This window comes from Amborella trichopoda, chromosome 3, assembly GCF_054954075.1.
Source record: "Amborella trichopoda isolate Santa Cruz 75 chromosome 3, AtrichopodaSantaCruz75HAP2 v2.0, whole genome shotgun sequence".
Lineage (NCBI taxonomy): Eukaryota > Viridiplantae > Streptophyta > Magnoliopsida > Amborellales > Amborellaceae > Amborella > Amborella trichopoda.
The window spans coordinates 60886142-60913841 of record NC_142338.1 but is presented as its reverse complement, the minus strand read 5'-3'; the positions used below and the strand labels follow the sequence as shown (position 1 = coordinate 60913841).

The 27700-nt window shown below is 36.3% G+C and overlaps 3 protein-coding genes across 9 annotated transcripts; all 3 read right to left on the bottom strand.

Annotated features, from left to right (window-relative positions):
- Positions 1-38: 38 nt before the first annotated feature.
- On the bottom strand, positions 39-10020 carry LOC18421552 (ankyrin repeat family protein / regulator of chromosome condensation (RCC1) family protein). 2 transcript variants are annotated; one of them, XM_020671224.2, is made up of 11 exons: positions 9941-10020; positions 8311-8938; positions 6863-7040; positions 6228-6456; positions 5804-5943; positions 5202-5491; positions 4878-5090; positions 3721-4206; positions 2451-3149; positions 1205-1756; positions 39-450 (listed from the first exon to the last, which is right to left on the bottom strand). In XM_020671224.2, exons 2-11 carry the CDS (start codon positions 8578-8580, stop codon positions 241-243), a joined length of 3267 nt encoding a protein of 1088 aa, XP_020526883.1. In that variant the 5' UTR covers positions 8581-8938; positions 9941-10020; the 3' UTR covers positions 39-240. The 2 variants fall into 2 exon arrangements, with proteins under 2 accessions (XP_020526883.1, XP_006826360.1); XM_006826297.4 differs by having other exon boundaries at positions 8311-8798.
- Positions 10021-14852: 4832 nt separating this feature from the next.
- On the bottom strand, positions 14853-18826 carry LOC18421551 (RNA binding (RRM/RBD/RNP motifs) family protein). 3 transcript variants are annotated; one of them, XR_016052059.1, is made up of 8 exons: positions 18781-18826; positions 18441-18544; positions 17684-17765; positions 16781-16852; positions 16590-16625; positions 16140-16480; positions 15314-15840; positions 14853-15189 (listed from the first exon to the last, which is right to left on the bottom strand). XR_016052059.1 is itself a non-coding variant. In XM_088861983.1 (8 exons), exons 1-8 carry the CDS (start codon positions 18784-18786, stop codon positions 15169-15171), a joined length of 786 nt encoding a protein of 261 aa, XP_088718109.1. In that variant the 5' UTR covers positions 18787-18826; the 3' UTR covers positions 14853-15168. The 3 variants fall into 3 exon arrangements, 2 of the variants coding, with proteins under 2 accessions (XP_088718109.1, XP_088718110.1); XM_088861983.1 differs by having other exon boundaries at positions 15314-15437; XM_088861984.1 differs by lacking the exons at positions 18441-18544; positions 18781-18826 and having other exon boundaries at positions 15314-15437; positions 16756-16852; positions 17684-17702.
- A 16-nt stretch (positions 18827-18842) lies between these two features.
- Positions 18843-27211, bottom strand: LOC18421550 (annexin Gh1). Of its 4 annotated transcripts, none has more exons than XM_088861980.1 (5): positions 26565-27165; positions 26089-26307; positions 25773-25991; positions 25345-25434; positions 18843-19009 (listed from the first exon to the last, which is right to left on the bottom strand). In XM_088861980.1, exons 1-5 carry the CDS (start codon positions 26820-26822, stop codon positions 18929-18931), a joined length of 867 nt encoding a protein of 288 aa, XP_088718106.1. In that variant the 5' UTR covers positions 26823-27165; the 3' UTR covers positions 18843-18928. The 4 variants fall into 4 exon arrangements, 3 of the variants coding, with proteins under 3 accessions (XP_088718106.1, XP_006826358.2, XP_088718107.1); XR_016052058.1 differs by lacking the exon at positions 18843-19009 and adding an exon at positions 24101-24454 and having other exon boundaries at positions 25847-25991; positions 26565-27121; XM_006826295.3 differs by lacking the exon at positions 18843-19009 and adding an exon at positions 24101-24454 and having other exon boundaries at positions 26565-27211.
- Positions 27212-27700: the final 489 nt, after the last annotated feature.

Here is a 27700-nt window from a genome sequence, read left to right as displayed (position 1 = left end):
GTGCGTGAGAGAAAGAGAGAGAGAGAGAACCAGGGCCATTTTGTAATTTCAACTTTCTTTTATTTCAATAAAGGAAAAACCTAAACATGTAACTAACACCTATCCAACAATTACAAAAGTAAAAATGGCAATTTCAATTATTTCCCAAAGAGATAAAAAGTGGGGAAAAAGGAAGAAAAGTGACCTTTTTTAAAAAAAAAACAGAGAGAGCCTGTACAGTATAAATTTACAGCCCCATCCTCACCCTTGTTTCACTAGTTTTACACTGCTGTAGTAGCGCTTGAATTCTTTAATAGCTTTCTCTTCAATCTGAATCGATCGAAGGGAGGAAGGGGCTTCGGCCTCCGGCTTGAACCAGCGGTTGGGTATGACCTCTTTGCTGGAATCAGGGGAGTTGGCCTGAAATCCGGAGATCCTAGTTTTTGGGCTATGAGACGAGTGCTTTTTCTCCTGCATTTTTTAAATAGATTCCACCATTAATATGGCAACAAAATGGCTCCCCAAAGATAACCCAAAAAAATAACCAGAACGAGCCAGGCAAAAGGCGAAAAGAAATACATCAGAATCTGCTGTTTTCCTGGAGGACTTCTTGTCAGGGGACAGATCTGGCAACCCACTACTTTAGTTATCCATCCATCAATTTCTATTCTACCAGCCAAAACATGGGCAGTGATATGCACTTGTAGCTGATTGGCCACTTACAGTGTTGGGTGGATTATTAACATAATGGGTGCCTGAGTCTGCCCACTTTTGTTGTTATATAGGTTTATGTCAGATGAGCAACTAATACATTACATGGTGCGCTTATAAGAGTTTATTTTATACTTTCAAATGAATTTGAGTCACTGATAGTAAGACTGCAGTTCTCTCTAGCAAATGTTGGGACCTTGCATTGATGTATGGCAACACAACCACAGCTAGGATAAACAAAATGGAGTAAGTATACCATAATCCAATGGAGTATGTTATGCAGTACTACCAAGGGAAGAAGCCATCACACGTCCATTACAAATGATATACAGTGAAGATAAACCAACAGGGCCCACAAAAATGTTCACCCAAGTACAATTGATCTCCACAATCTGTCATCGGCAACATCCGGTAGATCTCCCACTAAGTACCACATACCATACACCACCATATCATGGTGCCTTTTGCTCCTACATAGAAGGCAAATAAAGAAGCAGATTAATTTTAGGCATACCTGTTGCATCTGTATATCCCTCAAAGAGGGCCTAGAAAGGCCGGGTGAGGACCCTGCCCCTGCCCAAGGCGGGGTGCTCTTCTCACCCTCCACCGAAGCCTGTGCCCCTCTGCCTGAGCCTACAGGTATAGGTGAGGAGACAGTCCCTGGAAGAAATGAGCTCAAACGAATTTGACTCCCGCTTCCTCCCTCCACAATTTCCTCACTCTTGCCTTTCTCCCTGGTATTGTTATTGGACTTGCTTTCCTTGGTTTGGTGGCTTTGCTCACTCTGTATATCACGAAGAGAAGTGAAGCCCTTTGAGATTTTTGCCCCACCCCATGCAGGCCCCTCACTTTTGCGAGGTGGGGGTGAGGGTTCTTCTTTTGGGATGTCATCAAGAGCACCGCTCAAAAACACAGAGAGACCACCTTTCTTCTTCTTCTTCTTGGGAAGTGGGGTGGGATTTGAAGATTGATTACACGATTGGGGTGGTGTATTACTTTTCTGGCCATTAAAAGACACCTCATCTGGTGCCTTGATCTCAGCCAGCTTTACACCGCCTCCATCTTCCTGTTTTGAAAAGAACTATGGTTTATGCCATTTGGATGACAGTAATGTTTGAAAAATCTACAATAAAATCTTTGAAGTAGAAAATGGAGAATTGCAACATAAAGAGAAGATTAACAAAATAAGAGAAATTTATGAAAATGCCCATAAGAGAAAAAATTCAGCATTTTACCCATTTGCAACTCTTCCAACGCGTGATCATGCTCTTTTGATGGGCATGTTGAACTTACATCAAAGGATATGGGTAGAATGTTAAATAGCTCATCTCGCATGGGTATTGACTAAACTTCCCAAATAGTCATATTAAAAGGAAAAAAACAATTAAGAGAATCCAAAATAAAACAATCTTGTGAAAATGAATCGAGAACACATGTTCACAAATGATTAAATACCCATTCATAGGAGCACCCACCTGCTAGATGTTCAGACAATCCCATCCCATTCCATCCCAGAAAACATCAAATTTAGATAATAATAAATAATATTAAAACCCAAATAACCATCGAAAAAATAAATAAATAAATAAAATAAAACTATGAAAATACCATTGAAAAGTCAAAACAAGAATGCAACTTAATAAACTGAAGAGGCAATATATGGGGACAATCGATCATGGTCCCTCCTCAAATAGATACAGTAAAACTTAACACCCATACTTAACGAGAACACAGAAAAGGAGAAGTAAACAACTTCTTACCTTTTCTTCCAGAATTGCAGGACTACTGAAATCAGGGAATCCAACAATCAAGTTAGGCTCTTCGAGAACTGGAGAACTTGTGGCATCGGGGAATCCAACAACCAAATTAGGCTCCATTAACACCTCAGTTTTCTGCTGGCTTTTCCTTCTATTTTTTTTAGATACCACTCCTTTCTTTCCCCCTTTCCCACTGTCTAGACCAACCAAGGGTGCTTTCTCCTCCATCTCCATAGGAACCCCTAGCTCAGCAAGGGCATCTGCAAGTACCCATTTGCTTCTCACCTTTTCTAACTGTTGCTCATCAAGGTGAATCCCATTGGACTGCTTGGCCTCAAGAATCTCTATTTGTTGTAACTTCTTCTTTAGAGCCCTCACTTGTTTGGACATTGCTTGATCAATTGCACTATTTTGTTGCAAAAAGCCTTCTCCAGCCCTAGAATCTCTACAGTAGGCCTTTTTAATGGAACTCAATTGCCTGTTTCGAAGTCTGAAGCATCCAGTCTTGGAGTCGCCCTCCTCCTCACTGTTTATGATAGCAGGGAAAGTGGCAGTTGGAGTTGGGAGCCGGCGATAACACCATGGTTCAGAGGACCTCTTGTCCAACGACTTCTCCAACTTTGCTAAGATTTCTGGAGAAGCACTTGCTATGGAAGGTGCAGAGACTGCAAATATGAAGTCGAGATTTCGGAGGATTAAATCCTGCAATTTAAACCCACCATCAGCTTCAAAAGAAAAATACCCTTACACCATACAATGAATCTCAAGGGTATCCTAGTCTCCAATGCTGGGCCTGAAAACCCATAACAAAATACTCCCTTCATTGTCACATGATCTGTTATGATTACACTTATTCTTTTAGAATTTTCAAGGGACAGTCTCTAGTGGGTTTTCTGGAACTCTTTAGACTGCAAAATGGCCCCTAAATTTCAATTAACCCTGTGGATTACTGATCGACAAAAGTTGCCAATATGCTACCTATTTTTCTGTGTATACATAATCACAACTCTTTTAATCTCCAAAGTTTATTCAATCATCTTTACGTCCCAAAACTATTAAGTTCTAATTCATCTGTACCAGAGCTTATGCAGTTTTTAAACACTTCTTTCACAACTAATTTCTAGGACTTTCCTTTTTTTTGATAATGAAACATTTCAGAGACTTATTTCATAATTTTGGATTTAGAGACCTTGATCACCGAATTCCTAAAATTACAGATTCACATATTCGATATTATTTCACACAAGAAGAAAACATGAAGTACATCAAATACCTCACAATGCTTCCTCAGACTATCTGCCTCAAGGGCATCGGCAATTTCAAGCAGCTGTATAGAATTCCTTGGCTCTAGAAGAAAATCTGCCGCAACTTTCTCACACAAGCATTTTAGAGTCGGTGTACTTCTAAGCAACCCGTTCTTATCCATACCAACTTCTTTTTGACCCATCGAATTGTCCTCACTGAATACAAAATCTTCATCCAATTCTTCCACATCCCCTGTCAATCTTTCGGGCATGGCATCCTCATCTGGTTTAGGAATATAATCAGGAGAATAGAGGGCACAAGTAACAAGCAAATGCGTTTCACCAACTGCAACTGATGTGGCACGCTTGACACCATGTAAACGAGATGGTACGGGTGCTTCATCCTTGAATTTCTTGCCATCCCACACATAAACATCACCACTTGTTGTCACTGCAGCAGTCCAAAATTTCCCAGCAGATATGCTCACCACACTCCTTCCACACATCGAATAAAGCTGCACGCAATATTAAACCAAATAATATTGTATGTATATGGATATGTACACTCCTTCCACACATATACAAAAATTTCATATATTTTTCAATATCGATAATATATGTATGTATATGGATATGTATACATGGATATGCACGTGTAAATTAGTGGGCCACAGGACCACACTGTACATCTTTACCCACAGGTACAAATTATACACTTTCAACCACAGCCCCAACACCTAGTTAGGGTGATTTCTTTCTCAAAAATCATCTGACTCATCTAGAAATCGATTTCAAAACAAGTAATGATTTTGAGCTCACAACTTCCAGGTCTGGCGTCCATCAAAATGGAAGGTCGAAAATCAGTTTTGGAAGGGATTCTGATTTGAGGCATTTCTACACCTCCATATAATTTTTTCTCTTGGGAAAACCCAGATCTTAGAGTGAGATAAATATGATTTGATGGTTTTCGGGTCCACTAATTCCCCCAACTAGGTGTTTGATCCGTGGATTCATGAAATATTGCTCTCTCTCTCTCTCTCTCTCTCTCTCTCTCTCGCGATGTGCATGCATGCGTGTGTGTGAGAGAGAGAGATGGATGGATAGATAGATTGATATAGATACTATTGTTATATAATATCTTTTCTGAGGAAATTAACATGACATTATTGTTATATTTATTCCTTACTTGTTGGCATCTAATATCAGGATCAGAGCAGACCCAGAAAAACACAGCTCCATCCTCTGTGAGTGCTGTACTATGAATTGAGCCAGCAGCCACAGCAACCACATGGAGACGTTCCTTGCGATGGAACTTCAATGGTACGGTCCCCCTTTTCTTTGTATTTCTAGAAATCATCACACGTCTAGGTGTGACTAGCTTATGACCCCATGTAAATACCTGTGATTGCATCAGCATAAATCAACTCCCAATTCATATGCAATAGACATGTATGTGGGTTTGTATGTATTTCCATAGACTGATAAACAAAGCAATACAGTTTTATCTTACCTCACCATCTGATCCTAAGACAATGGTATGATACTTCGCTGCCGAAACAGCTTTGAAAACTTTCCCTTTCAAATATTCAACAACACGGGGATTGTAGTTTGAACCCGAATTTGAGGTACCATATCCAAGTTGACCTTCCTTGTTACAACCCCAAGTGAACACTTCCCCTGATTCAGACACCACTGCTGTATGCTTGTTTGCAGCAGCAACAGCAATTACCTTTGCCTTGAGGGAACTTACACGACGTGGTGTTGGTTGAGTATCCACTGAGGTGTAACCAAGCTGACCCTCTGCATAAAAACACCAAAATAATAACTGAAGACACTCTCGGGCAAGTATACTTGTAGGTGAAAGATGTAAGCCAATTGAGATTGGTATATACCCATATGATTTTGGGTCATCACCATTCACTGAAATGATGGACTGCGATAAAGTAGGACCCATTAGAACTGGGACTCCAATAGTGGGCCCTCCCCTCTATTACACTCCATTTCCTTGGATAGTGATGACAACAGTGGTCAATGGTCTTCCATAGTCCATTAGATCACAGTATACTTTTCCAGCTTTTAAAGGATGAAAGCATGGGAAAACCCAGCAATTACCTCTATTGGACCCCCATGTAAATACTTCACCTCCCTCTGTTGCAATCACAGTATGGTGTTTTGCTGCTGCTACAGCTTTAATCTGGCGAGAACCCAATATACTAATCACTTGACGAGGTGTAATCACTGCCGCTTGACCACTGAGGAGTCACAAAGTTAGCAACTTAACACTAATAAATAAGACAAGAAAAACACACATATAAGTTCAATGATATTGTAATGAAAAAATAGAGGGAACATGACACAGAAATGTCGCCATGTAAAAGAGGTATACAGCACAAAGGATAACAGAGATAAGCGAACATATTAGAAGAAGCAATCATCAGCAATGTCTCAATGTACAATGTACGTGACCATATTCAAGAAAGAGCAAAGGTAATCTTATCAATCACAAGTTCCAAAAAGAGGTGCCAAGCCATTTTACCTGTGGATATCAAAGTCAGGATGACCAAGACGGCCCCCTCTCCCAAATCCCCAAGTATACAGATCACCATTAGCAGCTACAGATAAACTGTGAAACTTTGCAGCACCCACGATTTTGATACAAGAGCCATGAAGCGTATCAACCTTGCATGGCAGCTTTTGTATGTGGGCATTTCCAGTTCCAAGCTGGTAATTGGCACCGTTCCCCCAACTAAAAACTTCAGTTGCCACTGAAAGATGGGGAGAGAGGTAGAGTTTATGACAAAAGATGGGGAAAATCTTTCCACATAGTCAAAATCAGAAGAATGGTAAGACCATCACTGAGAATGAATAGCGAATGGATGCCCTTGCTATATACCATATCAAATACACATGCTGTATGTGATATACTATCCCTTTCTATTAAAGACAATAATCCATGATCAATTTTGAAGATAATCGGTTTGAAATTTTTAAAGACAATAATAGCATCCTATTTATGGCATAATATGTCAAATTTTAAAAAAAATCATGACCATTTTAAAAAAAAGGTCATCAAATCTCCCACCAAACCATTTCATTGGCAGTATCAGTTTAGAAACCAAGGTGAAATCACACAATCTCTCTGATCTAAACAAATCTTAAAGAAACATTCACCTGAATTATCTCCATTGCCAATGGCCTGCTTCACAGGTCCAGAAAGAAGATCAATAGGAACACGATACTTAGAATCCTCTAATGTAAGAGATGCACCAGACTCAATAAGAAATCCTGCAACAGCAAGATGTCCAAAATGGAGAGCTCGGTGCAAGCTGCTCCATCCTGATTCTCCATCCTGGTATTGAACAACTAAATAATCAGAAACATAGTAACATGAACTTTTCTCGATGTTATTAAAACCAGACTAGACCAGCCAATCCGATTGGTTGGAATTGGAATTGGTCCAATCTGATCATTGAATCAATAATTGGTCAAAATCAGTATTAGAAAAAAACACATTAATATGTCAAAACTGGCCTGAAACGGCTGGTTAAACCAGTTGAACCAGTTCATGCAGGATTACAGGTTTTGACCAATTATTTATATTTCAATATTTTTTAGAATTTCTAAACCAGTCAGGCCTGGCCAGTATGGAAAATATTTTCGTACACCCTATTTGGGAAAATATTTTCTTACACCCTATTTTTGAAGTTCCATTTCCCAATAGTCCCAGGATTTGAAAACATTTGTGGCGGTGTAGAAATCCTACATAGTATATCTTTTAATCCCCTGGACAAGCTTTACCCCTTTTGACCGCCCCTTTTTAGCCCAAACAAAGGTAAGAAAGACACCCGTGCCTATTTCTTTCTAAACCTCTCTCTCTCTCCCTTGTGTTTCTCCCCCAAACCTCTCTCTTTCTCTTGCCCATCTCCCATTTATAATAAGATAGAGAGAGGAGAATCAACAGGAATAGACAAGGGTGTCTATCTAACTTTGCTTGGGCTAAAAAAAGGTGGTCAAAATGGGTAAAGTTGATCCAGGGGGTTAGAAAATATACTATGTGTGATCTCTATGCCGCCATAAATGTTATCAAACCCTAGGTCTGTTAGGAAATGGAACTTCAAAATAGAGTGTACATAGATATTTTCCCTTATTTAAACTATCCTATGACATGTAACCTCCGTTCGCCCCAATAGAACCTCACATTTGATCTATCATCTTTTACATTTAACTATCATCGTCATTTTCTCAATTCTTTACAAATTTAATTCCACAATATTTGTAGTAGGTATGATTTCAACATCAATCATAATTAAGCAACCAACTTCTCATAACAGATAATACACAAATAGTGTAAACACTTCACTATTCTAAAACATGAAAATCCATGGTCTCTCTTTTCTTTTATAATACAACTCAATAGGCCCAACTTCTCCTGGCAGATAATACACAAATAGTGTACACACTTCACAATTCTAAAACATGAAAATCATGGACTCTCTTTTCTTTTACGATACAACTCAATAGGCCCTCATATATCACCATATCGAAAAGTTCTTTTTTTTCTTTCAAGCAGTAGAGGTAAGAAAAGACCAAGAACAAGCCCAAGCACATCTATATCTCACCCTGGCATCAGGATCAGCACCAGCAGCAAGTAATCTCCTCACAATTGGCAAATGGTTTCTCCATGTTGCAATATGAAGAGGAGTAAGGCCACATGAATTTCTTGCATCAATATTTCCACCATTCTTCTTCAATGCTATCAAAGCATTATCCAAATCAGATATGGAACCTTCTCGAGCAACAGACCATATATCACTCCGGGTATGGAATGAAGGTAATTTACGGCACAACAACTGCTTTTGGGAACCAGAGTGGACAGCTGAAACCTCCATTTTGAATCTTTGCCTACTTCTCCACCAGATCAATATCAAGAGCTAGACAATCTAATTTGCACTACATAATAATGCAAAAACGCGCTCTAGCTCTTCAAGGACTTGCCATGACTAAATGTTAGATTCGCATGTTCATAAGGTCATGTTTCCATTTAGACTGGGCCATTGGGGGATCAAGATACTAGAAAGCCATGATTGCATCATTATCTGCATCATTCCTGTTGAAGCAAAGCAAAACAAGGAGCCATTCACAAACCCCTTTGTTCCCAATCAATAACTTCATTCTAGTTAACTCGTAGTATCCTTCACAATAGAGGAAATCTTTCAAAATTATCTCAAATAAAAGTTGCACTTGCGCCTGCAATAGTTTTAAACTACTGTCTGAGAAACAAACTCAAATGCATGTTACCAGGCACAATACCATTAAGTTAGAGAAATTAAGTTTTTATAAGCAAAACAGGAAGATAACGATAAAGTATCTCTCTCAGGCATAATGAAATGGGAAAGCACTGGAATGGCAGATTGTGTTCAAAATATACAATTACTAAATACTGATATCTTATAAAGCTCAAATTACTCAACCCAGAATATGAAATTCACAACCAAAGGCTAACTGATTTATAAGAGTAGGAAGTAGGAACCCTAAAACACGCAGTTTCCCTCATGACCGGCACATAAGATTCCCCATGGAAAAGTTATATCAGTTGACATTGTTCGAATAGTTTGACTCAAAGATGTGATTTTTCTGACCAAGTTCAGTTCATATCAAAGAACCAAACAGTATTCATAACCCACCTAAAGAAAACCAAATTCATTATTTTGGAAATTTGAAGGAAAAAAAAAAAGAAAAAAAATCCAGAAATTCAAAACCAAACCACATTGCCCAAACAAATAAATCCGGTATCAACTCAAATTAAAAGGAACCCAATTTTAAACATAAATAGTGAGAGTTAGGGCAATAAGCGAGAAGAGACTAAAAGAAAGCATTCAGAGAGAGAGAGAAAAAGAAAAAGAAATCACTTGCGATATGAAACCCCAACAAAAACCAACATCATATCCACAAGCATTTGCGGAGCCAAAAAAACCCATTTTTCACCATAGACATATAAGCCATAAGTGACCACAAAAACATGTATAAACTAAATTACCATGACCAGAGCAGGGGAAAATGGATCAAACACTCCATGAATTTTGAGAGAGAGAGAGAGAGAGAGGGACCAAAATAGCAAACAAGTCAAGCGCACCAAACAACCACTAATAGAGAAGCACATAACAGATCATACACAGCATAAACTTAAGAGAGAGAAGAAACGATACGAATATGAATAAATGAACTAAGAGAGAAGGAGACAAAACTTACCTCAGATCATGGCTGAAACCAAGACACAGCAAATGCCCTACAAATGAAAAAGGAAGAGACAAAGAGGGAGAGATGGGAATGCGATTAGTTGGGGGGTGGTTTCTCAGTTATTAATGGAAACGAGAATCGCACCAGGGAATATACCGCCAAAGAACAGAAGGCAAAGAGAGAGAGAGACAACACAGAAATTTAGAGAGAGAGAGAGAGAGAGAGAGAGATTTAGAGAGAGAAGATTCAGAAATTTACGGCTGGAGCGGAGCCTCACGTATACGTAACGCGTAACTCCGGTGTAGTGAGAGGTTACAGAAATGCCCCTCATTTACTCGCAATTAACGCCATTGTGCTCTGTTTGGACTTTTCGCCCAAATCTTTCTTGTCAAAGACGATTTCACCTATGACTTCTTCACAAATAAAGGGGAAATTTTATGCATATGTTCACGTATAGGTTTCATAAACCACACCCTCATTTCTGCTATTTAAAAATCAGGGTCATAATAAAAAGAAAAATATCAAAAAAAAGGTTAGAAGTTAGAACCCCTACAATATCATGAAAGGGGTGAAAATATCATAAATTACACTAAAAAGCTAGGATAATTATGGGTAATTCGATACTTTTACCCCTAATACGTACTTTTATCATTTAAGAGATTGTATGTTATGGGAGCATTTATTTTTTGTACAAGGAGGTGAGCGGTACTTTAAACTATCAAATGTCAAATGCTATGAAGTTCGAGAAATTTTATATAGTGTCTTGGATCTAGTCAATAATATGCTCACAACAACTTAATTTGAAATTGGAAATACAATAGTGATTGTGACCTCTTTGTCTTAAAAAAAAATGATATATTTGTATATTTTGAAAAATTATCGAAAATTTATTTTAATTTTTAACATATAAAAAAAAAACTTCATATTTTCTTAATTTTTGTCTCTTTTTTTTTTTTCACTTTTCTATTTTTTGACCAAAATAACCTTCACGTAGTTAAAACTTCTTTAGAAATAAAATTAATATAGTACCCTTAATTATTTTGACTTTCCAACAACCAACATAAGTATTTTGAAAAAAATTCAACATTTAAGACATACTTAATTGATATAAAAATTTAAAGACATTCCCCTCAAGTGTAATTTTTAATCTTTTGATTTCTTTAATATATTTAAGAAGTTTCAACTCCTGTTTTTATATTCTTTAATAAAAAAACACCTTTTATTTGTCTTATTTGTTTTCTTTTACTTTATTTTATTTGATTGACTTTTTTTTAGATTGAGTAGCTGGGATTTAAGCTATGGAGGTTGCCTTGTGGCTCTCAAGCCCTGACCCAAAGGATCACGAGTTGGAACTACCATAGAAAAGGACTAATTGTTGAGGAGAGAAGACTGAAAATCATTTATTCTCTCCTTAATGTGAAGAGAAAAACAAAGTCCCTCTCTCTTATAACTTATGGTTGAAGAAAGAATATAGATAATAAAATTATTTTAGAAATTCACGGGAATAAAATTATTTAGAGTCCATTTGCAGGTGTAATTTATATAAGGTGGCGACCTTATTTACATAAGTTAAATTGTGGTGTTTTGCATCATTGTTTTAGGTAGGCTGTACATCTAAAATACTTTTCAAAACTATAAAAAATTTAGCATGTTTTTTAAGATAGTGTCAAATCTATACTATTTTACTAAAATGAATGTAGTAGATTGTTGTAACCTTATTTTTACAAGTGAGGTTGTCGCATTATATAAGCTTTTTTATTATATATAAAGCTAATAATTAGTCTTGACTTAAGATGAATAGTAATTTAGCACATATGCTCCCAACCATCCAATCGTGATAGGATAGTTGAAAATACATGTTACTACTTAAATTTTAATATCTTTTCTACAAATTATTATAGTATGAAATTTTTGGCATATATATTTGAGACCATGACACACAATATGAAAATATGGTCTATTAACTGTGTAAAATATTTGTTTTATATATGTTTTCTTGTGCTCCCTAACACATGTACAAAATTTTATCTTGACTATATTTATAGAAAAATATTGAAAATTCAAGTAGTAGCATGTATTTTCAATAATCCAATCAAAATTGGATGATTTGGAGCATATATATATATATATATATATATATATATATATATATATATATGGAAAAGTCTTTCCAACGTCTATAGGTGAAAATGAACAGTGATTTCACGTTGCAAAAAGAGCCAAGACACCGAATTTTGAACTGCGGTTCAAAATTCAAAGCTAGCTTACTTAACAATCCAATTGACCTCTTCTTTGCAAAGTTTAAACATGCCGTTAAGGCTTTAAGGTTTGCCCTCTACAAAAGAAAGGTACTGGTATTGTATTGTAAGCAATGTTGTCAGATTTGCTTCGGAATCTTTTTTTTTATTTGGTAAGAAAAATGAAGTTATTCGGTGCTTTGGTGGATTTGAAAAAAGACTTCAGACCTTTTTTATTTAATATAAATAAATTAGATATTTATATATATGACATATAAAAATAATAGAGAAAAATAAAAAAATATTTTAATATAGATATATCTTTGTTTCGGCCGAATCAGCTTGAAGCATACCCGAATCTGACCGAATCAACAAGATGCTTCACTTCGGTCTAGGCCTAAAATCTGAAGGCTTAGGCTTAGGCTTAGGCTTCGGCTTCGGCTTCGGCTTCTTCCGCCAAAACGAAGCGAATTTATTATAAGGATTTGTGAGCAACAAACCAACTTTAGTTTATTTCTCATAATGGAAGAGATCGATTAAAACCCCCCAAGTTGTTGAGCTTATCAAACCACTAAATGATCAACCACAAGAGTTGCCAGAAATCCATTATCTCTCCAAAACAGAATACATGTTGCATTTATGCTTGAAAGTGATAGAGATGCCCACAACTTTGCTTTTTCATATGCTACACGATAAAGATAAAGCAAGGAAGGGATAGATGCTAGGAATCACTCCTTTGGACCTCCCACTCCCCTGGAGCTACTACCCGGCGAGTCCCAAATTGACTCGCCAAATCTCAACCCTAACTGTGTACTTCCTGAATAATATATATTAATTTTTTGAAGACTGGAACAGATTCGGATTAGACTTTAATCCTCTCGATCTTGTTGCTCATAGCATGAAAGGGCGTTGTCTTTGCACCACTTGGCCAAGTGAGTCAACAATTTACCCGAGGTGTAGATCCGATTCGGGTCTGGGTATGGGTCCAAAAACTGGATCCGTCTGGCTGAATCCGAATCCAAATCTTGGATCCGAATACTATTTTGGTTCAAATCTAAATCCAAATCTGATAATATTTTGTGATTTTTAATATATGAAATATATTTAACTATAGTTAAATCTTTTAATTTTTGGATTGGACCCTATCAAGTCTAAGCTCGGATTCCACGCTCTATTTTTTTAGGTCCGAGTTTTGATCCGATCAGTCCCGCCACCCTTTCTGAAAGGTCGGTGTTTGGAACCGCTCCTCGACGGCAAATAAGTTTCTCTTAGTCCCCGAAAAGAAGATAGGTTAAGGCTTACTTTATTAGAGTTATCAAATTACAAAAATGCCCTTAATTAGCATGACAGCACAACTCTCTTAAAGGTCATAGAGAGCAAACAGCATCCTCGATGAGAACTTTAGCAAAACAGTTACTCAGGGGATGAACCTTTTTTAAATATGAAAGCACTGGAGCTTTATATTTATATATATATATATATATATATGAAAGCACATGAGAATCCCCGGAAGATACTACAAAACACCTACACATCCATTTCGCCTGCCCATTTGCGCACCATCATAGTTATTCAGTAGTTTTTTTTTTTTTTTTTAACTAATCGAAATGATCTAAAAATTGGAATGTGTGTAAATATTAGTGATACGCACCTAATAAAAATATGAAAAAAATAATTTACAAAATATAAATTGATCAAAATACCCTTATAACTTTTTAAAGGTATTTTAATCGATTTATATTTACCATTTTTTTTTTTATATTTCTATTATGTGCGTCTCACTAAGATTTACACACGCTCCAAATTTCAAGTAATTTAGATTTATAGAAAAAAAATAAAAATTAAAAAATTATCATACAACTGTGATCGTGCGATGAAGTTTTGATAATGATGAAGGTAGACGAAAGCACTGTCCATTTTTTCCTATAAACATTGAGAAGAATTTTCTGGGAATCACCATATCAATATTTAAAAAAAAAAAAAAAAAGATCTTAGCCTTGAACATTTGGATCTAACAACCCAAAATCTGAAAATTTGTTTGGTGTCGGTGTTTCAAAAGCAAGATTTTTTTTTTTTTTTTTGACAAGATTCCAAAAATCGAATTTGGATTCACGAAACGGACTGATTCTTCGGTGTCACAATATGTTTTTAAAAATAAAAATCGAGACAAATGAAAGAAGAAAAACTATATATAACCAGAGTAAACCACGCGATTCAGCCGATTCGAGTAGCTAGTTCCATGACAAACTCGCCTGGCTGGTTCTTCCCTGGCGGAGCCAAGCGAACTCAGATAGCTAGTTCCATGACAAACTCGCCTGGTTCTTCCCTGACGGAGCCAGGCGAATCCATCTGAATTGGACTGATTCCCAATTATTACAAAGAACCAAGTCCGTAGGGACCAATCACTAGGTTGGCTTGGTGATTTAGACAGTGGAATTTTAAAGCATTGTCAGGACATTATATTTTCATATGCAAAGTGTGTTCCAAAACTCTTTTTTTCCTTTTTAGATTGGTCAGATGTAAATCTCCAAAATTGGTAAGAAATTAAAATACTCCTAGATTGGGTTTTCTCAAACAAGCTGTGGGGAAAATACTCCAGCCAAAATAACAACTTTTCAAATAATAACAATTAATCAGGAAATAGAGAATGGGCTCTACGCCGAGGTGGAGGTGGTCAGGGCGGCAGATGAACATAAAGAGTTCCATTCTCACCGTATCCCAAGTTCACATTCGAAATAAAATATAATTCAGGACAAAAAATAACAATATAATGATGGTAAAGAATTACAAGAAGAATATAGGATTTTAACAAAGAGAGGTCCTCAAACTAATGCACAACTAAATCCTCAAAAATAGGCCCAAAAAGAAACCCCATTTTCCAACAGCAACACACAGACTTCTCCCACACACACCTATTGCCAATAAAAAATACACAATAATAAAAACAAAAGAATAAATAAATCCAAAATGACCAACACCACATGAAGCTCGAACCACCCTTTGTCATGTCGAAATACCTGGCTCCTGTTCAAGACATCGAATTTATCTTTTTCTTAATTTGAGAGTAAAAAAATTCAAATTACAATTGAGTGTATTGTTTTTTCCACACACTAAAAGGAATAAGGAAAACCCTATGTTAATAGCTCACTTTAGCAGTCAAGTTTGAGACAGCTAACTGGAACTTTTCTCTTGTTTTTGCACCTGCAACATGGCTGGCCTTCGCTACCTTACTGAAAGCATCGCTCATCCACGCCGCTCCCACCGAGACATACCTGATCAGAAATAAAAAAGAATAAGACTAGAGCACCAATGAGATGAGAAAACTTACAACTCCTTGACAACCATTGAGAAACACATAGATACTTGATCCCACAAGGTAATTTGGAACATTTCATTTCAGTTTAAGTAAATGCATCATCATCTGTTACTAATCAGAAAAACAGTCTTTGAAAACCCGGAATCATGATGGCAGCCGCAAGGGTCCCAAGGCCGAGTCAGAGTCCAACTCAACCGATTCGGAGTGCCAGACTAATCACAATAAAAAAAATATATCCGATATCTTTGGCTTGGATCGGACCTCCGCATCCACCCAACCCCCCCTCAGTCATCTGTACTCAGCAAACTTCTGGGTCCGATTTGACTTGGTCAAGTCCGAGTGTGAGTTGGATTTATTCCCTGCAAAAGAACGTCAAGCACCATAGCAATGTGGAGCCCAGAAGACAAACATAACCTCAGGCCCTAAACAAGTAATTTTGAATTTCAATCCCATCGCAGTTATCTGGGGAAGCACCATAATGCCCAACATTTTAGTGAATGACTCTTTCCATGATGCTACTAACTGTTGCAAAATTCAATTCCTCCACTGGAAAATCATTCATTCAATATTTGTCCATAAAACCAGTTGAAAACACAAAATAAAAAAGTAAAAACATATGATATAAAGAGAAAAAGAAACTTATTTTATATGGCACTACCTATTTGTCTTAACAGCTGAACTAGTGCCATTCAACTTCCTCTCTGCTACAGTGAGAACAGCCATGGTTCTGTCCACCACCTGAAGCTTTTGATCAACCGATTTCACTTTTTCATTAACAACAGCAACCCCAACAGTTAATTTCTCAGTGAGCCCGACTCTTCTATCAAATGATATAACCTTGGCAGATGCATTGGCAGTTAGCCGATGCTTCTCATCAAAGGCTTTAGCTTTGTTCACTGCATCCTGTCCAAAGGCTGAACCCTTTGCAAGCATGCTTGTGACCACATCTTGGGCTTTACTCACATAAACCCGTGCATTGCTGGAAGGATTCATGCTATCCTGGCCAAATAGGATATAATATTAGTAAAGTACACAGAATTTAGTGAAAAACAAATTATACAAAAATTATTAATCTATAGGAACTCATAAGAATACTGGGCTTACTCACATGAAGTTGCACATTGCTAGAAGGGTTCATGTTATCCTGGGAAAATAGAATACAATCACAACGATTAACCGAGTACATAAAATTTAAGAGAAGAAATAAAAGAGGTATAAACAGATGACCAATCTCCAGAAAGTCATAAGAATATTGGGCTTGGTTGAAAAAATACACTGGAGTATTAAGCTGGAGCTTACTGACGCCTCGACATTCGGTACATAGTTTTCGACCGGTGTTACACTCACAATCTGGTCCACTATGGTTGCTCCCTGCATAAACCATAAATCATGTAAACTTTATAATTATGATGATAGATAAAACAACTTAATACTATCGGACACCAGCTAAAGTCCCACTAACATTAAAGACTACCATATGAAGGAAGAGAAAAGATGATTAGTTAACAAGACCTATAGATAAAAGTACTACATCACATACAAACTCAGCAAAGATAGCAATTGCAAGATTGGGAGAGTTGTCTCTTGATCTTGTTGGGATAAGGAGCCTAAGCACTTTAGATTGGACGTTGCTTGAGGGGAACAAAGTGCAAACATCATGAATCGTGGATGCATTTTATGATGCGTCTTTAGAAGGTAACAAAACTGAGTTATCTAATGGAAACTTGGGCATCACATCACAGTATCCAGCTCAAATTAGCCATATAATTACCACACTGAAAAAATGTCTCCCTAGCTTACATTTAAAAGAAAAACACACTGAAATTTGTGCTTCTCTCCCCTTCTAAATATCATGGAAACAAATTAAATAAAATAGATCTTTCCAGTAACACCAAAGAGCAACTCTAGGTTACATTCATAAATTCTATTGTTTTTTCTCAACAGGATTTTGAAATTTATTTAAGTTGTATAACTTACATTGAATCTTTTTGAAATCAGGCTCAGCATTTCAACAACTGAATACTTTTTTCATATCATATAACAGGTTCATGTATGTTAAAGTCAATCACATAGAGACATGGGTTATATTCGACAGTAATTGTCATTTTCCAAACACAAAAAAAGGGGTTCAAATAAAAAAGAGAGGCAGAACTAACCAGACTAATAGCAAAATGCAGAAATAAACAAGAAAATAGCAATTACCGATAATAATAGTGCAATCTCCAATGCTTTTGGATCCCGGAATGTGACAAATGCAGTTTGTGAATCACGGCTCTCTCTGCCTCTATTGGAAAGAAAAAATAAAAAAGATTCATAATTATAAGCATATAGCTCAAAACATTTACTGCAAAAAATCCCCATTATGAAAATTCAAGAGAAATCTGAATTCTAAAGGAAATAAAATCTGAACCAAAAACAAAAAACGAAATATATCCAACTCCAAAAAGAAATGAAAAAGATTATTAAGACTAGAAAAGTACGTCTGTACAGAAAAACCCAAAGTTTATTTTAAAGAAAAATGACACAAAAATTTCAAAAAAAATTAAATTTTTCTAGAAATTTTGCAGTTCCACATATGAAAAAGAAAAAAGAAAAATCTCTTACACTAGATTCGGACACCGGTAATCCATTTAAGAAAATAAACTCACTCAAGGAGGGAAACTATAAGGAAAATGAATAAGTGGAAATGAACCAAAAAAAAGAAAAGAAAAACGAATAAGCCATTTCCGAAACACCCCATAAACAAATCCTCACAATGTTACCAAAACAATTAAATTTTCAAGCTTAAAAAATCTGGTATTGCAAAAATACTATAACGAATCATACATTCAAACAGAGGAACATGAACTTGTAGGCCTAAAATCCTGAAAAAATACAATACATTCAGATACATTAATTAAATTCCAATGCTCAGCAATGAAATACCCATATTTGATCACGAAAAAAATAACAAACCAACCTATATATTTCGATGTGTTCGATTTCGCCTGAAAATGAGAAGAATTCCTTTATTTCCCTTTCCCCTGCGAGAGGAGAAACATGCCCAACCTGAACAGTTCTCGTCTGCAAAAATATAAAAAATAATCAAAAAATAAAGAAATAAAGAGATTGATCTATTATACACTTCAATTTTGAACCACTAAAAATATTTAAATAAATAAAGTAAAATGTACCAAACAAAAGAAACTAAACGGATATGTATATGGCAATGTAAACCAGAAAATATTATGAAAAATAACTAAAATTAAGAGAATAATTCCAAGAAAATGAAAACAAGATAAAAGTACAAAAAAATATACCCCCATTATTGGAAAGCTTAGAAGGAAGCAGATCCCAATCTGGTATGTCTGGTGTGGCCTGGCTTTGCTTTGGTACTATAAACCCCTGTTCTTTTTCCCTTTAAAAGATGGATGACCAAAACTAGCACACTCTTCGTCACTAATGACCTTAACGTCCCAATCTTCTTTGGTGTGCCCAACCAGTCCAAACTAGTGAAGTACACTTCCTTGTTACATTCTTCTCATTGAGCTGTTTTACATCAAAAAACCCTAAGTTTGTTTATTTTCACAGTGGTTTTAAACTCAAATATTGTTCTCATTGAGCTGTACACAAATCCCATCTCTCTCTCTCGAGTTTGTTTACTTTCATAGTGTTTTAAAATCTGGATCGTCGGGATGGATCGGCTTTGTGCAGTATTCATCCGGATCTGCCGACTCGACTCAACAACGAGTTAAACAAGTGATAAAATAATAATAATAATAATAAAATAGTATGGCATGGTGGATCGGCTTTATGCAGTTTTCATTCGGATCAATTGAGTCAACAACGAGTTAGATAGACTGAACGGGTGATAAAAAGGTAATAATAATAATATAATAGTATGGCAACAAAGGAAGGGGATCCGAATCGGCAACATTTCAAAAATAATTTGAATACGTAATTCTCAATCTAAATCGATGCTTTTCTAAACATTATAATCAACTCAAATCTCTCTCTTCATCTGTACCTCTCTCATATCAGTTTGTTATTTACCCTAAAAAAAAAGGCCCAGTTTCTTTGTTTTCATCGTGCTCTAATATGTGAAAAAGCACAACCCTCTCTCTCTCTCTCTCTACAACACAACAATTATTTTTCCTTTTTTTTTAATGGTTACAACCCAACCATTCTTAGGACTTCTGCACTGGCATACATAGTTGTAAAGTATAAACTTGTAATGGACCCTATAGTTTAGCTTATTGTTATGGGACCCATATTTTAATGTCTCTCTTCCCAAAGTTTAAGCTGGCAGTAATGGGACCCATTATTTTTAATCCTCTACCTACCTCAATCCAAAAATTTAGCTTAGTTTAGCCTCTCTGTGTCTCTCTCACCTTAGTTTAGTCAGTTAAACCCAATTGTTTAATATTTATTTCAACATGCACAACCCCAATCCTTCCTGGTTTACATGCGGAGACAACGACCTCAACGCTTTGTCTTTTATCTTGAAAATATCACTAAAACGGTTAAACTACTTTAAACATGCATTATCATCACCCTAGCTTTGATCTACTTGTCTGGGGTAGGCTATAGGAATCTTGTTCCACCAATCTATTCTATCAACGGTCATATTTTAGTTAGAACATAAGTCACCATATTTGTTCGCACTACTTTTATCAATGTCATTTTTAAGTTTTTTTTGCCTTTTTTTAGCTTTCTATTTGAACAAAATCACCCCTCTTAACTTAACTGGTATTGTTTTTGCATTCTTACACAAATAACTTGGAAGATCAAGAAAAGTATTCCTGCTTCTCCCACCAAATAATAAAAGTGTGATAATCATCTCTATAAGATGGATAATTGGTTTCCTTAATACATTTGAGTGCATGTATTGAGAATATCATGTGATAAATAGCTTGCAAGAGCCCATTGAGTACCTTCTCTTGTACATTTTCACACACATAAGAAAAAAATGGGCGGTACCCACTCAATCCTTTGTTAACTTAGCGAGTGAGAAAAATAAAAATAAAAATTAAACAAGTCAGGGTGTTTTTGTGATTCTATCCCACTTAAGTTGTCAATCTAAATGATACGAGTCAATTTCTAAATTTGAAACATGAACTTTTTATTAAATATTATTGTTGTAGGTTTATAACCCAAAACAAGGAAGAGTCTTGATATTATTTGACTACAGCGGTCTAATCCAAATGATGACATAAACCGCATTTTTTCCATGTTCTAAATTCAGAATATATATTTTATCTTACTAAAATCTATTGATAGGAATTCAGAATGGGAGCATTTTAGTAAATTGACTCATTTTATTTTTATTTTATTTTTTTTCAACCGGTCCGAAAAAGTTCGCATAAGGCTCTAATGATGATGATGATGATGACTCACTTTAGTTTTTTTTAGATTACTAAAATGCCATTACATTTCAAAATTTCAAACCCTAAAGCTAAAAAAAGAAAAAGAATTTTTTCACTAAATATTTCAGACAACACTCATTGAAAAATGTCACTAAACTACCCATTTCATTGATAATTTGTTGATTTAGCGATGGAAATTTTAAATATCTTTCTTGTATTTTGGGTGATGCAGAAATTACGAAATTTTATCAAAACACTCATAAGAGATGAACTATTTAACATTTCTACTCATGCGTAACCTTCCAACTCATGCGCATGTATCTTTCTATAGGTATTTGAACTGAAACCAAAAAAAATGAGTACGATGAATGATGGAAAACTCGCTAGGCGGGCGCCTAGGCAATAGGGGATCTAAGCTACCTAGGCAGGCCCTCAAAGACATGGGGGATGAAAGTCCTTTTTTTTTTTTTTTCCCTCTACAGGGTTTGGTTAAATATCAAACTCCACTGGATAGGACTTAAAGTACCTATTTTTTTAATTAAAAAAAAGAAAAAAAAAAGAAGAAGAAACCAAATAATAAACCCATATATTTTTGTAAAAAAATTTTTAAAAAAAATTCTATATAAGAAGCACCACAACTCATAAAAACTCATAAAATGACAAAACCTCTTTGCAGAAAAAACATCCAATGTTTTAAACAAGCATAAGCATGATGAACACATAAAAGAAAATGAGATTCATCAACCACCATCGCTAGATATGTCAAGGCCCTTTCCAACCCCAGATGCATCTAAAGCTGATGATCATGTAGAGTCATGCCCTTCCTCTAAATACTTCTAATCTTCCCTAGTTTCTTCTAAAAATCTCTAACCTATAAATTGGAATCCATCAAGCTTCGAATGGGTAAAGCTGTCATTCCTAAAAAACCACTTTTCACCACCCCTTCAAGCCCCAAAAAGATCCGGTAAAAATGCTTTTTGATTTCACAAAAAATAAAAAAATTTGGATTTTCATTTGATCTTATATTTCTGACAAGAACTTCATATTTAAGCATGTTTTTGGTGACTCTCCAAAGGGTATATAGGTTAAAATGAATCCCCATGGTTTTAATACAAAGAATTAGGGGCAAAATACTGAAAACTTCCCTAACCGAGGGGCATTTTGCCTCTCTTTTTATAATCTTACACGGGCCTCCTAGGTGTCTCGCCTGGGCTTGGCGGGCGCCTATGCTCCTGCCCTGCCCTGCCGCCACTTCCTAGGCCTGGCCATGCGCCCAAGGCCTCTGGCTGCCTAAGCAGTAGGGGAGAATTTTTAATACAATATTAAGTTGTATTTAGATAAATTTCCATATATTATTCATTGCCACCATTTTGATTCCAACAACTAAAGCCTTCAGCGCTTTCCTATTCGATTTATTCCATTGCCGTCATTTTACTGATAGCTTCTCGTCCAATGCACGAGTGTCCAACAAGGCTACATGCCTTAGTCGTTTTTCATTATATTATTTATCGTATTCTTTATTGAGTTTTATAATAATATTATGTTATGGGTGCAGTTTGCATTCGGATGCATCCGTAGGGGTAGAGATAAGGTGCACCTTCAAATTTTATCATGGTATATAATTTTAATGTAAAACGTTCTTAGAATTATCTCAAAATCTATGTTTATATCTAATTATAAAATTTTAAATTTCAAAAATAGTTAAAATCAAGTAGATCTATAAACATATAAAAATCTTGAAAATGAACAGTGCAGATAATATGTCGTAAAATACATTATTTTATAGATTTAAAATATTTTTATTTTTTATAGTCATACATCTCGATGTCGAGATGATCAATCAAAGGGTTTTTCAACATTAAAACTAACTTTTCTGAAGGATTTTTGAAGGCATCCGTAGCTCTACATTATAAGGTAGCATCCTTATATAAACTTTTTCGTTATGTTATTGCTTCTAATGTTAAGGACTCAAGAGTGTGATTGCATTTATAAGCACCAGAATAAAGTAACTATTTTCTTCCAACCTGCCTATTACAGGTGTACTCTTCATATGTCATAACTAACTTGAAAGTGACTCTGATGCGGACTAGTCGGGGTGGCAATGACCTGCACCCAACCTCGGACCGACAATTGGACCCGACCCAGATTGAAGTATAGGTCCAAAATTTAGACCTAGTAAGTCGGGTTCGGGTCCAAATATTCAGGTCTAGATCCATGTGGACCGGACTAGAAAAATATTATTATTTAAATAATATTTTATTAATACTTAAATAAATATAAGTATATATATATATATATATATTTTATTGGGTTGGGTCCATATCCAAGTTCGGCCAAACCCAGACCCAACCCAACCAATTGCCACCCTACATCCTAGACTGGCCAATCAGCTGGTTTGAACACTAAGTGCCCGGTTTAGCCAAATCAAATTTAGTAGTCCGTGCATTCCGATTCTACAGGCTATATAGCAGTCAATGTTATCAATATCAGATATGTCACCAAATCAATGAAATATCCGGTACAGTCAAAATCAGTCCGATTGCATATCAAATTGGTTTGACTGGATATTAAAAAAAATCTAAATAACTGTTAAATGAAAAATTTTATATAAGGGAGAGGCCCTAAATAATCAAATTAAGGCACACCTCAAAAATTCACTAAAAGAGGTTGTTTCGATGCTCAAAAATCCTCAAATTGATCATCTTTGACCGCAAGTTGTATAGACATAAAAAAATGGATTTCAAGTCTTGAAAATTGTGCATCTTGTAATACATTTCGGACTACCAATTTTCAAGTTTTTCAAGTGTTTGTAGATCTGCTCGATCTACACTATTTTTTAAGCTTTAAATTTTATCATTAAATATGAAAGTAAATTTTCAAGCCATCACAAAGATTTATGGTATTGAAACAATGTCCTTCAATACTATTTGAAGGTGCCCCTTACTTTGATTGTTTAGGGCCTTGGCCTTATACAAACCACACCCCCCGTTAAACCATATGTAATAAATTAGAAAAAAATTACCCTACTTTGATTTGGCAAGTTGAACAAAATCGAAACCCGCTAATTGGATGAATCAAAACCAATAAAACACTAGTTTGGCTAGTTTTTTTTGTCAAACTAGGTTTTTACTATGGACCAGACCAGTTTAGTAATGTGTTATAATAAGTACTACTCTTCGGCTTGAAATCTTAATTTTTTTGAGAACCATAATGATCAAAGCCGAAAAGATTGATTCGAAGGTATCCCGACGTCAAAAATATAATTTTCAATGAATTTTAAGGTGAAGCTTTACTTATTTTGTTAGAGCTGCAGCCCTATCAAAATAGTTTCTCATACAATTGAATATGGGATTACACCCAATTGGGATTTACAAAATGCTCTCTCTCTCTCTCTCTCTCTCTCTCTCTCTCTCTCTCTAAAAAGTAACTAAGAAGTTGCCAAGGCCAGAAGGAAGTCTCTATACTCCCCAGTGGGTGTACACTGTTGAATAGCATATAGGAGCGTCACTCCATATTTTGCATGGAAAGCATCACGTATCTCCTCAATGTCTATCTCTGCCCTGCTCATCAAAACACGTGCCAAGGCGCTCCTGTCACTCGTGCACCCCTTGACACACGTGTGGAGAATCTGTGAGAAGGTCCCAAAAGCATATGGATTTCAGACAATAATCTCCCTACTCTCTTGAATACTCTCGCACACTTTTGTCTTGAGAAATAAGATGGGCCCTCACTTTCACCAATTTCTTTCTTTCCTTTCAAGACCTCTTCTCTTCATTCAACTTTTAAATGAAGAGTGATTTACAAACGGACAAAAAAAATTTAGGAAAATACGTCAAAAATTATGCGGGAGGTCAGTATAACTTTTATTTTTATTTTTTTTCTTTTTTTTTTTTCAAAATTGCCTCTTGATCCTCAACTGCTTTTTAATTTTGATTTTTTTTTTTTGGTAGGATAGTGCCCTAGTGTGAGGGGCAGTACACACTCCAGAACGCAGTCTAAGGTTGGCATCTTCAGTTCTTAGCAAACAAATGAGTTAATGATATCTTCAGACCGCCCTAAAGAGCACCAGAGAAGAGAAGGTGGTCCAAGAATGAGCCTCTGAATGCTTAGAAAAGTCTATATAAGCAGTCCGAAGATAGTATATGGTACAGAGGAGTAATTTTGAAAAAAATAAAAAACCCCATGTTGATCGACCGTCCACTTAATTTTAACCCAATATTTATGTCACTACGTAATTAACTCTTAAATGAACCCTTGAATCAACTCAAATCTCTCTCTCTCTCTCTCTCTCTCCACTTTTCACATGAACTCCAAGGTTTATATGCTCCTTGGGGGAGTAAAATGTACATCTGCTCCCTTGGGCGAAGGCCCCACTAGGAGTACTTGTAATATACCAAACCCACCAACGTCAAACAAAAAAGACAAAAAAGATTGAATATAGAGCCACGCTAGCAGCCATGAAATCGAGGTTTTACCCCACACAAAAATGATTATGAGGCTTACAATAGTTTAGATTACCTTTGCATAGTACTTTGTTGGAGTATACATGCATTTAATTGTAGTCCTGAGTGACTCCTCAAACTCCCCAGTCGTCTTCTTCTTAAGGGACTGCAATGGAAGGATCACGATGTTATATAAAAGGGAATGAAGATAAAAACACCACACCCTATGCCATGGATTGATGTTACAAACTGCATAAGATATATATATATATAGAGAGAGAGAGAGAGCAACCTTGTTGAAATCATGTCCATGGTGATTATAGCATGCTAACATGCATTTTAGAGAGAGAAATAGGTGATTTTAGAGAGAAAAAGTGAGGCAACCTCGGTGAAATCATGTCCATGAAAAAGAGTGTGAAATATTTCATATTTTAGCATTCAAGAGAGAGAGAGGGTGTGTGGAATCTTTCATATTTTAGCATTCAAGAGAGAGAGAGAGGCAACCTTGGTGAAATCATGTCCATAGATGTGGTTATAGCAAGATAACATGCGTTTGAGTTGAGGGATGCTTCTCTTACTAAAAATTTCGATCATTGAGGACTCATCTAACATCCCAAACCTCCCTTCACTTGCTTCATACACTCGCTTAGCATCACATTTTGCTATGTGCATGTCGACATCCTTGTCATGGGACTTGTGTGAAGTTGCAAGGGCCATTAATATCTATTACATGCCAATTCTACTGTTAGCAATATAATAGAGACCAAAAGAAGAACAAGAAAACCAAGAGATGAATGAAAGAGAAGAAACTCTCACTCACTCTTTGGTATGGTTGAGGGGGTTCAGAGGCTATGTCATGGTCCATATGCCTCTTGAACCTAGCCAGATACGCCTGTTTTATGAGCAGCAACTGGCTCGATTTCCTATCAACATAGACCTCAACAAGGGCCTTCGTGTTCCCCTTCTCGAGAGCATCCCTAACAAAGAAGGCGTCGCGATCACAGGGCTCCAACATCCACAAGAACACAAGCTTGAATGTCTAATGCAAGAAAACATTTCCATCAAATCTCAAAGGCCCGAATGACATGTAAACTTAGTATGTGTCTCTATATACTTATAATTTATATATTCTAAAAGACATCAAATTGTAGGATCATATGGGTGGAAGTGAACGGATGATTCAATCTCAATCGTCAAATCATGATTAGACATTTATAGGTTTCCAATATTAAGAGCAAAGCAATTCTTGTTCACAAAAACTAACCTCGGATCTTGAATCCTTTAATTGAAACTAACCTCGGATCTTGAATCCTTTAATTGAGAGGCTAATTGTAGGCGAATGAGCAAGTCCTCTCCATACATAGCCCTATAAGTTTGTAGAATTTGGTGCCTCTGGGCCCAGTTTTTCTTAGCCAAGGCTCGAACAAGGTGACCGAGCCGACCCCACGTGTCATGAATCTCCTCACATACATGCCTTATGGGCAAGGGTGTTGAAGCCATGGTTGGAGCTTGATAATTGATAGAAAGAGACCTAGATGTATTATATATATACATGATACTATACTTGCAGGTTAAGAAAAGCACCTTTCTTTAGCACATGGGGGTTAGATCCCTTTGTAGAAGATGAGAAGTGATCATGTATGGAATAGAGAGCATGGAAAGATACGAGCAAGAAAGAAGGTGGCACAACCATTGGCTATAGGGTTGGCAACAAGTCGGGTTTTGGACCCGAACACGAATTGTCAAGTTTTGGACCCGAACAGGTCCAAGTTTTGGACCCGAACACGACCTGTCAGGTCCAAAAATTGAATTCATGCTCAGACCCGAGGTCGGATCCCGAGTCTACCTGCTAGGTCCCGTGTTTAGTCGGGTTCATTGCTACTTCATTGCTACCCCTAATTGGCTAGAAAGAAAAAAGCTGATGAAAAGAAGGGAGACAGTCCAAAAAATTCATAAAGGAAGTTTGGCTTTATGGGTCTCTTAGAGGAGGATTGTACAAAGAAATTGCACTTGTTTTTCTTGGTGCAACTTCTTAGTGGTTTCTAAGTAGACAAGGGCCACTTTCTCTCTCAAATGGTGCTTTCGTTCTTAATTTGATGTATAGTTGCACAAGAAGCCAATTTCTTTTTCTTTTCCATATTCTTTGTCCCACGTGTGATGCTCACTCAAAAGTAAAAAGCTTGGGACAGGTGGACCACCTTATTTTGTACCCTCTTATCTGTTTCATAGATTTGGATGGACATAGAATGAAGGAATTAGTGACTTGTACATATAATCATTTGCTTTCTGAATTTTTTGATCCATAAATGTATTTGCTTGTTGATTAAGCAGTTTTAAAACTTATAACAGCCAAGTCTAAGATTAATGTCAAATGATGTGGGATAAGGGAGTGTTGAATCTGATAAGGGCCTTTGAAGAACTTCCTCTAATAT

What these genes read in the sequence shown, in the direction of transcription:
- LOC18421552 (XM_020671224.2), bottom strand. Translation starts at nt 8,580, where the DNA reads ATGGAGGTTTCAGCTGTCCACTCTGGTTCCCAAAAGCAGTTGTTGTGC. An exon ending in TACATGGGGGTCCAATAGAG is followed by an intron (nt 5,492 to 5,803) that starts GTAATTGCTGGG and finishes GTTTTTATGCAG; the next exon opens with AGGGTCAGCTTGGTTACACC. An exon ending in GTCTGAGGAAGCATTGTGAG is followed by an intron (nt 3,150 to 3,720) that starts GTATTTGATGTA and finishes TTTAAATTGCAG; the next exon opens with GATTTAATCCTCCGAAATCT.
- LOC18421551 (XM_088861983.1), bottom strand. An exon ending in GAACACATCGAAATATATAG is followed by an intron (nt 17,766 to 18,440) that starts GTTGGTTTGTTA and finishes TCTTTCCAATAG; the next exon opens with AGGCAGAGAGAGCCGTGATT. An exon ending in TCTCAAACTTGACTGCTAAA is followed by an intron (nt 15,190 to 15,313) that starts GTGAGCTATTAA and finishes TGTCTTGAACAG; the next exon opens with GAGCCAGGTATTTCGACATG.
- LOC18421550 (XM_006826295.3), bottom strand. Translation starts at nt 26,822, where the DNA reads ATGTATATATATAATACATCTAGGTCTCTTTCTATCAATTATCAAGCT. An exon ending in TAAAGGATTCAAGATCCGAG is followed by an intron (nt 26,308 to 26,564) that starts GTTAGTTTCAAT and finishes TTCTTGCATTAG; the next exon opens with ACATTCAAGCTTGTGTTCTT. An exon ending in CCCCTCAACCATACCAAAGA is followed by an intron (nt 25,992 to 26,088) that starts GTGAGTGAGAGT and finishes GGCATGTAATAG; the next exon opens with ATATTAATGGCCCTTGCAAC.